General features: G+C 44.0%; 2 protein-coding genes across 2 annotated transcripts; one reads left to right on the top strand and one right to left on the bottom strand.

The window, feature by feature from the left end:
- Positions 1 to 4,974: 4,974 nt before the first annotated feature.
- Positions 4,975 to 5,516, top strand: LOC127305650 (histone H4). The gene has a single exon (XM_051336161.2). It carries the CDS (start codon positions 5,043 to 5,045, stop codon positions 5,352 to 5,354), a length of 312 nt encoding a protein of 103 aa, XP_051192121.1. The 5' UTR covers positions 4,975 to 5,042; the 3' UTR covers positions 5,355 to 5,516.
- Positions 5,517 to 7,024: 1,508 nt separating this feature from the next.
- LOC127333878 (uncharacterized) lies at positions 7,025 to 11,558 on the bottom strand. Its single transcript, XM_051360321.2, has 6 exons — positions 9,953 to 11,558; positions 9,336 to 9,520; positions 9,169 to 9,241; positions 8,449 to 8,627; positions 7,912 to 7,990; positions 7,025 to 7,328 (listed from the first exon to the last, which is right to left on the bottom strand). The coding sequence occupies exons 1-6, from the start codon at positions 11,556 to 11,558 to the stop codon at positions 7,192 to 7,194; spliced, it is 2,259 nt and encodes a 752-aa protein (XP_051216281.1). The 3' UTR covers positions 7,025 to 7,191.
- Between the last annotated feature and the right edge of the window lie 1,590 nt (positions 11,559 to 13,148).

Raw genomic sequence — 13,148 nt, 5'->3', positions numbered from 1 at the left:
TCTCTTTCTAGGGAAGTGTTCCATACCTTTCTTGAGAGGAAATTGATATTTAATATTACATTCCTTCATATCAATGGTGGCACCAACAGTTCGAAGAAAAGGTCTTCCCAATATAATGGGACAAGATGCATTGCATTCAATATCCAAGACAACAAAATCAACGGGGACAAGGTTATTGTTAACCATAATACGAACATTATCAATCCTCCCCAAAGGTTTCTTCATAGCATTATCAGCAAGATTAACATCTAAATAACAATTTTTCAATGGTGGCAAGTCAAGCATATCATAAATTTTCTTAGGCATAACAGAAATACTTGCACCAAGATCACATAGAGCATTACAATCAAAATCATTGACCCTCATCTTAATGATGGGCTCCCAACCATCTTCTAACTTCCTAGGAATAGAAGTTTCAAGTTTTATTTTATCTTCTCTAGCTTTTATGAGAGCATTTGTAATATGTTTTGTAAAGGCCAAATTTATAGCACTAGCATTGGGACTTCTAGCAAGTTTTTGTAGGAACTTTATAACTTCATAGATGTAGAAATCATCAAAATCTAAACCATTATGAGCTACAACAATGGGATCATTGTCCCCAATGTTGGAAAAAATTCAGCAGTTTTATCACAAGCAGTTTCAGCAGTTTTAGCAGTTTCAGGTAATTTTGCACGCTTTGCACTAGGAGTAGAAACATTGCCAACACCAATTATTTTACCATTGATAGTAGAAGGTGTAGCAACATGTGAATCATTATCATTACTAGTGGTGGTAATAGTCCAAACTTTAGCTACATTATTCTCTTTAGCTAGTTTTTCATTTTCTTCTCTATCCCACCTAGCTCGCAATTCAGCCATTAATCTTATATTCTCATTAATTCTAACTTGGATGGAATTTGCTGTAGTAACAATCTTATTATCAAAATCCTTATTAGGCATAACTTTCAATTTTAAAAGATCAACATCAGAGGCAAGTCTATCAACCTTAGAAGCAAGAATATCAATTTTATCAAGCTTTTCCTCAACAGATTTGTTAAAAGCAGTTTGTGTACTAATAAATTCTTTAAGCATGGCTTCAAGACCAGGGGTACACTCCTATTATTGTTGTAAGAATTCCCATAAGAATTACCATAACCATTACCATTAGCAGAAGGATATGGCCTATAGTTGTTACCAGAATTATTCCTAAAAGCATTGTTATTGAAATTATTATTTTTAATGAAATTCAAATCAACTTGTTCTTCTTGGGCAACCAATGAAGCTAAAGGAACATTATTTGGATCAACATTAGATCTACCATTCACAAGCATAGACATAATCACATCAATCTTATCACTCAAGGAGGAGGTTTCTTCGACAGAGTTTACCTTCTTACCTTGTGGAGCTCTTTCCGTGTGCCATTCAGAGTAATTGACCATCATATCATCAAGAAGTTTTGTAGCCGCCCCCAAGGTGATGGACATAAAGGTACCTCCAGCAGTTGAATCCAATAAGTTCCGCGAAGAAAAATTCAGTCCTGCATAGAAAGTTTGGATGATCATCCAAGTAGTCAGTCCATGGGTTGGGCAATTCTTTACCAAAGATTTCATTCTCTCCCACGCTTGAGCAACATGTTCATTATCTAATTGCTTAAAATTCATTATGCTACTTCTCAAAGATATAATTTTAGCGGGAGGATAATATCTACCAATAAAAGCATCCTTACATTTAGTCCATGAATCAATACTATTCTTAGGCAAAGATAGCAACCAATCTTTAGCTCTTCCTCTTAATGAGAAAGGAAACAATTTCAATTTTATAATATCACCATCTACATCCTTATACTTTTGCATTTCACATAGTTCAACAAAATTATTAAGATGGGCGAACATCATCGTAACTAACACCGAGAAAATTGCTCTCTCATAACAAGATTCGGTAAAGCAGTGTTTAATTTCAAAGAACTCTCTGATAGCAGGTGGAGCAATAGGTGTGCATAAGAAATCATTATTATTTGTGCTAGTGAAGTCACACAACTTAGTGTTTTCAGGAGTATTCATTTTAGCAATAGTAAATAAAGCAAACTAGATAAAGTAAATGCAAGTAACTAATTTTTGTGTGTTTTTGATATAGAGAACAAGACAGTAAATAAAGTAAAGCTAGCAACTAATTTTTGTGTGTTTTGTTTAAGTGCAGCAAACAAAGTAGTAAATAAAATAAAGCAAGACAAAAACAAAGTAAAGAGATTGGAAGTGGAGACTCCCTTTGCAGCGTGTCTTGATCTCCCCGGCAACGGCGCCAGAAAAAGAGCTTGATGCGTGCAATTAACACACGTCCGTTGGGAACCCCAAGAGGAAGGTGTGATGCAGACAGTAGCAAGTTTTCCCTCAGAAAGAAACCAAGGTTTATCGAACCAGGAGGAGCCAAGAAGCACGTTGAAGGTTGATGGCGGCGAAGTGTAGTGCGGCGCAAGACCAGGGATTCCGGCGCCAACGTGGAACCTGCACAATACAACCAAAGTACTTTGCCCCAACGTAACAGTGAGGTTGTCAATCTCACCGGCTTGCTGTGAACAAAGGATTAACCGTATTGTGTGGAAGATGATTGTTTGCGAAGAACAGTAAAGAACAAGTATTGCAGTAGATTGTATTTCAGATGTAAAGAATAGACCGGGGTCCACAGTTCACTAGCGGTGTCTCTCCCATAAGATAAATAGCATGTTGGGTGAACAAATTACAGTTGGGCAATTGACAAATAAAGAAGGCATAACAATGCACATACATATATCATGATGAGTACTATGAGATTTAATCAGGGCATTACGACAAAGTACATAGACCGCTATCCAGCATGCATCTATGCCTAAAAAGTCCACTTTCAGGTTATCATCCGAACCCCTTCCGGTATTAAGTTGCAAGCAACAGACAATTGCATTAAGTATGGTGCGTAATGTAATCAACACAAATATCCTTAGACAAAGCATCGATGTTTTATCCCTAGTGGCAACAGCACATCCACAACCTTAGAACTTTACATCACATCCCAGTTTAATGGAGGCATGAACCCACTATCGAGCATAAATACTCCCTCTTGGAGTCACAAGTATCAACTTGGCCAGAGCCTCTACTAGCAACGGAGAGCATGCAAGAACATAAACAACATATATGATAGATTGATAATCAACTTGACATAGTATTCAATATCCATCGGATCCCAACAAACACAACATGTAGGATTACAAAGAAACGATCTTGATCATGATAGGCAGCTCACAAGATCGAGCATGATAGCACAATTAGGAGAAGACGACCATCTAGATACTACTATGGACCCATGCTCCAGGGGTGAACTACTCACACATCGATCCGGAGGCGATCATGGCGATGAAGAGACCTCCGGGAGATGATTCCCCTCTCCGGCAGGGTGCCGGAGGCGATCTCCTGAATCCCCCGAGATGGGATTGGCGGCGGCTGCGTCTCTGGAAGGTTTTCCGTATCGTGGCTCTCGGTACTGGGGGTTTCGCGACGGAGGCTTTAAGTAGGCGGAAGGGCGGAGTCGGGAGAGTCACGGGGGCCCCACACGCTAGGGCCGCACGGGCCCCCTCTAGGCCGCGCCGCCCTAGTGTGGCGGCGCCCCGTGGCCCCACTTCGTCTCCCCTCCGGTCTTCTGGAAGCTTCGTGTGAAAATAGGACCCTGGGCGTTGATTTCGTCCAATTCCGAGAATATTTCCTTACTAGGATTTCTGAAACCAAAAACAGCAGAAAACAAAGAATCGGCTCTTCGGCATCTCGTCAATAGGTTAGTGCCGGAAAATGCATAATAACGACATATAATGTGTATAAAACATGTGAGTATCGTCATAAAAGTAGCATGGAACATAAGAAATTATAGATACGTTTGAGACGTATCAATGAACACCAAGGACATGAATGAGCAACAACTGGAATGGTGGAAGGAGGCCTCGACGGAGATCACGGCAAGACGAAGACTAGCTCGTCAAGAGGCAACTGGTGGTGGCGATGTGACTCCAGGAGGTGCTGGCGATGATGGTCACGGCGGGCCAACCTCGGTTTGATGCCGGCGGTGAGAGGAGATGGTGAACTATGAACTGTTTGCTTTGATTGCGTCATTTGATGTCTGCACTATAAACTATGCATGAATTGTTTGCATTTGATTGTGTCGTTTGTTCGATCATATGCAAAGTTTTTTCATAAACCCTGTTTTTACGGGTTCGGAAGCCGCTGGCGCAGAACAGAGCCCGTAAACCAAAACTGTAAAACAATTTACAGTTTTGGTTTATGGGCTCTATTCAGCGCCAACCATTTTACGACCCGAATACACGAGTTCGGTGAACTGAACTCCACTTTTTCAGTTCGCGTTTTTACGGGCTCTGCTAGAGATGCTTTTTAGTAGTGGTGAGGCTACCTTCTCGTCCCCTTCTCATTATTTTTTGAGTTTATTCCCCTTCTCCTTCGCCTTCGTTGTGATGGCAGGGCTGGTCCGCTTGCCCTTGGAGCGGCGGCGGTCCGGTTCGCCCATCAGGCTAGTCCACATCATGTACATAAATTTGTATTGCAATTCTACAAAATGTTAAGATGCTGTTTCTTATGATACTATGCACTATAAGAATGGTATCATAAACTAGTATCATGTGTGTGATACTACTCTAATATTCTTGATACCGTGTCCATGTAGTACTAATTGTTCGACTCGCCCTGTATGCAACCAAGAAAATTGCCATTTTTTCAGTATAGAATCTGTTTTCATAGTGCTTTACTCAAACTTATTTATATGCCACGCCACCGATCCGACCTCTTCCCCAGTGAACCAATCACATCATTGCATTTCTAACTCCACGGATCGCCCTTCCTTCTTGGCCACGGCTGCGAATCCTACCCGTCCAACTCAAATCGAACGCACGAAGCCGCACCCCAATCTCCACCACCGCGCCCTCCTGTCGGCATAAATAACCCGCGTACCCCGCTCTTCTACCACACCAGTCACCAGTCCAAATTTCCCCAAATCTTCCACCTCATCCTCTTCGAGCTCCTCCCATCGTCAGCAATGTCGGGCCGCGGCAAGGGAGGGAAGGGGCTGGGCAAGGGCGGCGCCAAGCGCCACCGGAAGGTCCTGCGCGACAACATCCAGGGCATCACCAAGCCGGCCATCCGCCGCCTCGCTCGCCGTGGCGGCGTCAAGCGCATCTCCGGCCTCATCTACGAGGAGACCCGCGGCGTGCTCAAGATCTTCCTCGAGAACGTCATCCGCGACGCCGTCACCTACACCGAGCACGCGCGCCGCAAAACCGTCACCGCCATGGACGTCGTCTACGCGCTCAAGCGCCAGGGACGCACCCTCTACGGCTTCGGAGGCTGAGCGCCAAGATTCGCTGGGTGTTCAGTTGTCCTCTTGGGTGTCTGATGCTTAGGTCTGTTAGGTTTTCGTTGTTTGGGTTCGGTAGCCTGTGATCTGTGGTGGAATCTGTTGCATATGGATATGGATGAATGGATGAATGAATGGATCTGGTGTTGCTGGAAATTTGGTTCGGTGCCGCGTTTAGAACGAATCCAGTGAGTAGAAATGTCTCTGAATAACGTGTTCTGCGATGCTTGGTTTCGTATTCTGAGTCCTGAAGCTTCAGTCACTGTTTGGCTTGTCATCTGAGTGTTGGTTTCTAACTTCAATTCGCTGAAATCTGTAACTGTGGGATCATGAGTTTGAAGCTTTGCATCATTGTCAAAATGGTTTGCAGTTAGCACTGGTTCAGTCATATTGCTGTACTCATTAGCATATCAGAGGACCGCTTATGGTCTGTGGTCAACACAGGCTCAGTATCACAACTTTGCAATCTGACCTGTTCTCTGTCATTGTTCAACTTCGTCTGCTTGGGTTATCTCAACTCTTCTGCAGGATGAATGATACTGTATTACATCTCACGAAATAATTTACATTTGCGGGACTGAACCTGAAGGCATCATGTCGTAGGCGCTGGAACGTGCTGACAAGACTGTCGATTCAACTGGTCAATATACTATGCTTGGAAGTTCATATATGCTTGTGAAGACAGTTCAGTAGTTTTGGCACAAACTGTACTTCCTCTCATTGTCCGAGTCCCTGTGTCCAGTTATTTTATATTTCCAAATGAAATGTACCTTGCTCAGGATTTTTTTTATTGTTACACAAGACATACAATCCCGGAATTATTCCGACAAGCAGTAATCTGAATGTGACATACTACAGTTTTTTTTTTTTTTTGAATGTAAAATATATATAACCTAGCCAGCAAGCCGCCTCATTAAAAACCTCCCAATCCCCTTAGGTACCCTGGTGAGGAAGTGACATACTACAGCTAACGCTGTGTGCTGTGTGTGTTTTCGCTGCTCATATCTGTGTTGGAATCTGGTAGATATGGATATTAATGAATGAATGGATCTGGTCTTGCTGGAAATTTGGTTCGGTGCTGCGTTAGAATGAAACCAATGAGTAGAAATATCTCTGAATCACGTGTTCTGCGATGCTTGGTTTCTTATTTTGAGTCCTGAATATTCAGTCACTGTTTGGTTTATCATCCGAGTTTTGGTTTCTAACTTCAATTCACTGAAATCTGTAACCGTCGAATCATAGTTTGAACTTTGAAGCTTTCATCATTATCAAAATGGTCTGCAAGTTAGCACAGGTTCAATCATACTGCTGTATTCATTATCATAACACAGGACCGGTTATGGTCTGCGATCAACACAGGCTCAGAATCACAATTTTGCAATTTGACCTTTGTTCTCATGTCATTGTTGCATCCTACAGGCAAAAACTGGTTAAAACAATTCAGGTGTGTTTGAATGTGCTATTTGCCACTTGTTCAACTTCGCCTGTTTGGGTTATCTCAACTCTTTTGCAGGATGAATGGTATTACTTGTCATGAAATTATTTACATTTGCTGGACTGAACCTGAGGGCATCATGTCTTAGGTGCTGGAATGTGCTGACAAGACTGTCCATTCAACTGGCCAATAAACTCTGCCTGTAACCTCAAACATGTCTGCGCAGTCGTTTCGGCAGGAAGTGTTTGTTCTTCTAATTGTTCGAGTCCCTGGGTGCAGTTTTTTTTTTTAAGATTTCGAAATGAAATGTACCTTGCTCAGGTTCTTATTTGATCAGAAAAGACATACAATCCCAGAATCTCCGATAAGCAGTAGTCTGAATGTGACATACTACAGCTAACGCTGTGTGTTAGCAGCAACAGGGGTCCTTTTGCATTGCTCGTTGGGCACTGGTAGATGTGGTTCAACGGTAACATTATTCTCAACATCCAAGCCATCAACAACGTTTGGGCGCTCTGGTTCAGGAGGTGGACCTGGTAACATAGAATGACTTTTCTGTAAGAAATGCAAAAGGCATTAAACCTTCCGAAACAGATGCATCATTCTGATAACTTTCTTTATTAACAACTTTACTTATCATAATGGGTCAATAAGGAAGTTATAGAGAAAAAAAGATTTCACAAGGTCAAGAAAAGGATTTTAAAATGCAAAATGTGACTTCAACAATCGATAGTTGCTTTAAAGTAATTTTAATGGGTCACAATAAGCTCGTCCAAATCTAGGTTCTAGAATATTCACCGTCAGCCTCTCTGAACAATAAAAAAAATAAGATGACCGCAACATTTGATCTAGTCTAAACCATAGACCAAAAAGGAATATCATCCAAACCATAATTGCCCACCTACATAGCACTCCCAGTCAAATCATGTATCAACCATGTAACGAACTTTAGATTTACGTAAGCGGATCAACAAAATGAACTACAAATTAACGTACTGTCTTGCATTGCAGATGGGCTGGTGGAGTGTGATGGTCTGGGATGGGCTGGGGATGTGTCTATGGAAACAGGTGCTGCTGCCGTTTTTGTAGCATGCAAAGACATGAAAAAAGATTCACCTGCACCTTCAACAACAATTCTCACTGGTTTTGTCACAAGTTTTTGTGTAACAACTGCAGTTAGTGAACCCTGATTCACCTGTAGAAGATAAGTAATTACCAATTAATAAGAACGGAACTGAAAGTTCACAAAATCTATCAGCCAATTATCATGGAATTACATTAGGAACATCCCATAGACAGACTGCTACAAAATGAAAGAGGCAACAAATGTTTTTTTTTTTGGAGGAAAACCCGCCTATTCATATAACTAAGTCGAAGAAAAGGTACTATTGACCAATTGATTGTTTGCCTTAAGGTGATAGTCTAACAAAATATGAAATAACATTTAGGGATTCACACTCCCAACAAGAGGCAATGCACTAGGGTTAGAATCAAAAGTAAGTCGCTAATGGGCAATATCTTAGCCAAGCATGGACACTTTCCTTTTTTTACATGGCATAGAAACTTTCCTGGAAGTTAGAACTTGTTCCGACACCCTACAATCTCTTCCCTTCCAAAACCTCTGAGATGCAGATAAAAAAGTAAGGAACTCACAATTGATGCGTAAGTATTCTTGGTAACATCCTTCTGAGCTGGAGTGGGAAAGTAAGAAGCATCAACAGGGGTCATTTTGGGTTGCTCGTTGAGCGCTGCCAGAGGTGGTTGAGCAGTAACATTATTTTCATCATTTGAGACAGCAACAATGAATGGGTGCTCCAGTTTGGGAGTTAGACCTGGGTAACATAAAATTACAAATTTTTGTAAGAAATGCAAAAGACATTCAACCTGATTCAGCCACAGATACATCATTCTGATCACTTCCTTCATTAACAATTTTATTTATGTAACAATGGGTCCATAAGAAAGTTATAGAGGAAAAAGGATTTCACAAGGTCAACAGAAGGATTTTAGAAGGAAAAAATGTGAGACCAACAGTTGACAATTTGCTTTACAGTACATTTAGTCGTTATTTCACTGAGCTCAGCGAAATAACATAAGAAGATGGCCGCAATGTTCAATCTCGTCTAAACCATACAACAAAAAGGAAATAGCATCTAAACTATAATTGCCCAACTACATATGTATCAACCATGTAACGAACTTCATATTTATATAAGCGGACCAACAAACTGGACTAAAAATTAAAATAATGTCACATTGCAGATGGTGTGTTGGAGTGTGGTGCCCTGGGATGGGCTGGTGACGTGTCTATGGAAAGGGGTGGTACTCTTGGTTTTCTAGCCTGCAAAGATATGACAAAAGATTTACATGCACCTTCAACAGCGATCCTCACTGGTTTTGTTAAAGGTTTTGGTTTCACAGCTGCATTTGATGGACCCTGGCTCACCTGTAGAAGTTAAGTAACTACCAATTAGTGAGCACGAAACTATTAATTCACAAAATAGTACAATCTCTTCACTTAAAAAAAGCAAATAACTCACAATTGATGCGTAAGACTTCTTGGTAACATCCGTCTCAGCTGGAGAGATAGAATAAGAAGCAGTGACAGGGATTCTTATAGGTTCCTCGTTGGGCACATGCAGAAGTGGTTCAACAGTAACATCATTTTCAACATTTGAGCCAGCAACACTGTATGGATGATCCAGAACCTTAGCGGGAGTTGGACCTGGTAACATAGAATTACATACATTGTAAGAAACGGTACCAAAACAAGATGACCATAATGTCCAATCTTGTCTAAACAATACGACAGAAAGAAAATGACATCTAAAGCCATAACTGTCCCAGTGAAATCATGAATCAACTCATAGTACAATTCAGATTTACATAACCAGACCAATAACTGAAGTATAAAGTACTATGCATAATATGCTCAACAAAAATTGCATAAGAAACATAAGAAAAGTGACCAATTTCTCCAGAACATCACACATATGGTCAATAGTACTATGAACCAGCTACAAACGAGAAAACAATGTTTTACAAACAGAAACTATATTAACACACTAACCAATCTGAGTCTAAAACAGCTAAGAATAACCCTAGCTGAACTACAAACCAAGAAATAGCACAAGGGGGCACATCATACATAATATACCTGCATTCGTGAGGTAGCTGGAAAAGGCAGAGGCTACATAAGTTGGTTCCAAGTATGTCATCTTTTCAGCACGGCAGTCCTCCACGGCTTCCAATGTTTTCTCTCCGGCATTAACGGCAAACACAAAAGCTATTGGATGTTCCAACTTTGCCTTGACCATGATGTAAACAACATCATCATCACTATTTAAACTCAAAGTTGGGCTGGTGCATGATACTTGATCCCAAGCCAGTCTCTTTGCTTCCACATCCAATATTTCAGGTACTAAAAATGGAATCTGACTCATTAAAACCGAGTCAATGATAGATATATCATGACTGTGAACTTTGGAGCTCTTGTGCCAATCAGCCGAAGAAACTATTCTTTTCCAAACATTGACTGTCCATCCTTGATTGATCATGACTCCTTGATTGAAGGTAGGCTGGTGAAACTTGAGCTTAACAAATTTTATTATGCCATTTATCACAGCAACGTCCCGGAATGGCCTTGGAGAAATATGCTTCACATCATCGCAAGGTTCAGCCACCGGCCATCGCACGAGACGCATAATCGGCTTCTCATCTAGCACATTGCAAACAAGAATACCCCACCAAAGATCAACCCAGCCAAGTACCCCTTCTCCAACTGAAATTACCCTGGTGCCCACAAGATTACGCACATTGCGACGGTCTGTCTCTGTGTCCCTAGCCATTTGAGTTTCCTTAGTGGTCCACCCTTCCCTATCAGACCGGAACACTCTAAGACTATAGTCCACGCTGTGTGATGCACGGTTGTACCGTCTAACGGGAACCACAACAGCGTAGTGGTTGCTCGCGCCGTCAGAAAGAGGCAATATGCCGATTGTCTTATCATCGTAATCCCGAGGAGACGGCATACAAATGCGATGGAGACGCGGTTTACCTGGCCCTGCTCTGTAGACGAAGTAGTCATCAAAGTCGTCGTCGTTGCCGGTGAAAGATACGACAAGAAGCACAAAGGCTTGAGAAGCAGTGAGGATGAGAGGATCACCATCAAAGTGCCACTTTTTGGGGCCAGGGCAGTGCACGAAGCACACAGAAACGTCAGGTGGATCCGCGAGCACGAAGGACACCCTGATGGGGAAGAGACGGCTTGACGAGGTTTGGGCAGTAGTATCATTACTGCAGTAGCCAGTGCGTGCTATACTGTCGATGAGTACCCACGGGTGATTGTCCGAGCATCGGGAAATGGCACTGTGATCCGGCATGGCGGACAGGCGGTCTGTCCGGTGGAGGTGGAGGCGGAGGCGGAGGCGGAGGCGGAGGCGGCGGAGGATATAGGGTTGGATTTTGCCGTTAATGTTTGCTAGTTGGAGGGGGCGGCGTGAACTGCTCGGTCGAGGTGCGGTGGAGGCCGGGAGGAGGGGGAGTGCGGCGGCGAGCACGGGCTGCAGGTACGGCCGGGGAGAGGGGGAGTGCGGCGCGAGGAGGAGGACGGCTGCGGACGGGAAGGGGGTAGTAGTGTCACGGGGAAGACAGGGACAAGCTTCGCCGGTGCAGCCCGCGGCGGTGGTTGGTGGCAGGAGGAGAACGGCCGAACGGGGAAGTAGCGGTGCGGCTCGGTCTAGGGTTGCAGGTAATAGGAGCATCTTAGGTCGCGTCTCCCAAACCGTCCCCAAAGGATTTGGGGCGAGCTGGATAAAAAAAACGTTCTCAATCGCGTCTCCCAAAGCCGCTTTTTATCCGGCGCGTCCCGATACGGTGTCCGGCGCTCCGAGGCCGTCTCCATCCCACAGAGGACGCTCCGGACATGCCGGACACAAGGAAAAGCGAGGCGGACTCTCACATGTCGGCGACTATTTCCATAAACCGTTGGTTCGCGCCTTTTTTCTCCTCGCTCCTTCCCTCCCGCGCCTCCCACCCCTCCCGCTGCTGGATTTGCCGGCCGCATCGACGACTGATCTCTGCTGAGAGTCGGCACTATCGTCGCGGCTGGCACTCTCGCCGGTCGTCCCACCGCCGCTGCTTCGCCTGCGCATCCCAGAACGCGGCGTCAAATCCGCCCCACCTCCACGCATAGAAGGTGCTCGACGACTTGCCAGGTACGCGCGATTGGGCGTTGTTCGTTGCGTCGTCTGTTGCGACGCATTTTTAACCATTGATTTTGCTTCAGACATGGATAGCGACGACGAGATGATTGCCCTACTGCTGGAGGACATTTGGTGTGCTTCAAGCTCAATTTGCAATTATTCGGTACCCTTCTCTAAGTTGGTATCACGACCAAATGTGGGAGGTGATGTGATACGTCCCCGACGTATCCATAATTTCTGTCGTTCCATGCTTGTTTTATGACAATACTTACATGTTTTGCTTGCACTTTATAATGTTTTTATGCGTTTTCCGGAACTAACCTATTAACAAGATGCCACAGTGCCAGTTCCTGTTTTCTGCTGTTTTTGGTTCCAGAAAGGCTGTTCGGGCAATATTCTCGGAATTGGACGAAATCAACGCCAAACCTCCTATTTTTCCCGGAAGCATCCAGAACACCGAAGAAGAGTCGGAGAGGGGCCAGGGGGCCACCACACCACAAGGCGGCGCGGGCCAGACCCTGGCCGCGCCGGCCTAGGGTGAGGCGCCCCTAGGTGCCCCCCTGCGCCGCCTCTTCGCCTATAAAATCCCTTTCGACCTAAAAACACCGCACCAATTGACGAAACTCCAGAAAGACTCCAGGGGCGCCGCCACCGTCGCGAAACTCCAATTCGGGGGACAGAACTCTGTTCCGGCACCTTGCCGGAACGGGGAAGTGCCCCCGGAAGCCATCTCCATCAACGCCACCGCCTCCGCCATGCTCCGTGAGTAGTTCCCCCATGGACTACGGGTTCTAGCAGTAGCTATGTCGGTATACTCTCTCCCATGTACTTCAATACAATGGTCTCATGAGCTGCCTTACATGATTGAGATTCATCTGATGTAATCGGTGTTGTGTTTGTTGGGATCCGATGGATGATACATTATGATTAGTCTATCTATAAAGTTTGTGAAGTTATTGTTGCTGCAATCTTGTTATGCTTAATGCTTGTCACTAGGGCCCGAGTGGCATGATCTTAGATTTGAGCTCTATATGTATTGCTTAGATTGTATCTACAAGTTGTATGCACATGTCACTGTCCGGAACCAAAGGCCCCGAAGTGACAAGAATCGGGACAACCGGAGGGGATGGCGGTGATGTGAGGATCACA

This window comes from Lolium perenne, chromosome 1 (genome assembly GCF_019359855.2).
Source record: "Lolium perenne isolate Kyuss_39 chromosome 1, Kyuss_2.0, whole genome shotgun sequence".
NCBI classification, from domain to species: Eukaryota; Viridiplantae; Streptophyta; class Magnoliopsida; order Poales; family Poaceae; genus Lolium; species Lolium perenne.
The sequence above is the reverse complement of the archived record's forward strand: the minus strand, read 5'-3'. Positions and strand labels throughout refer to the sequence as shown.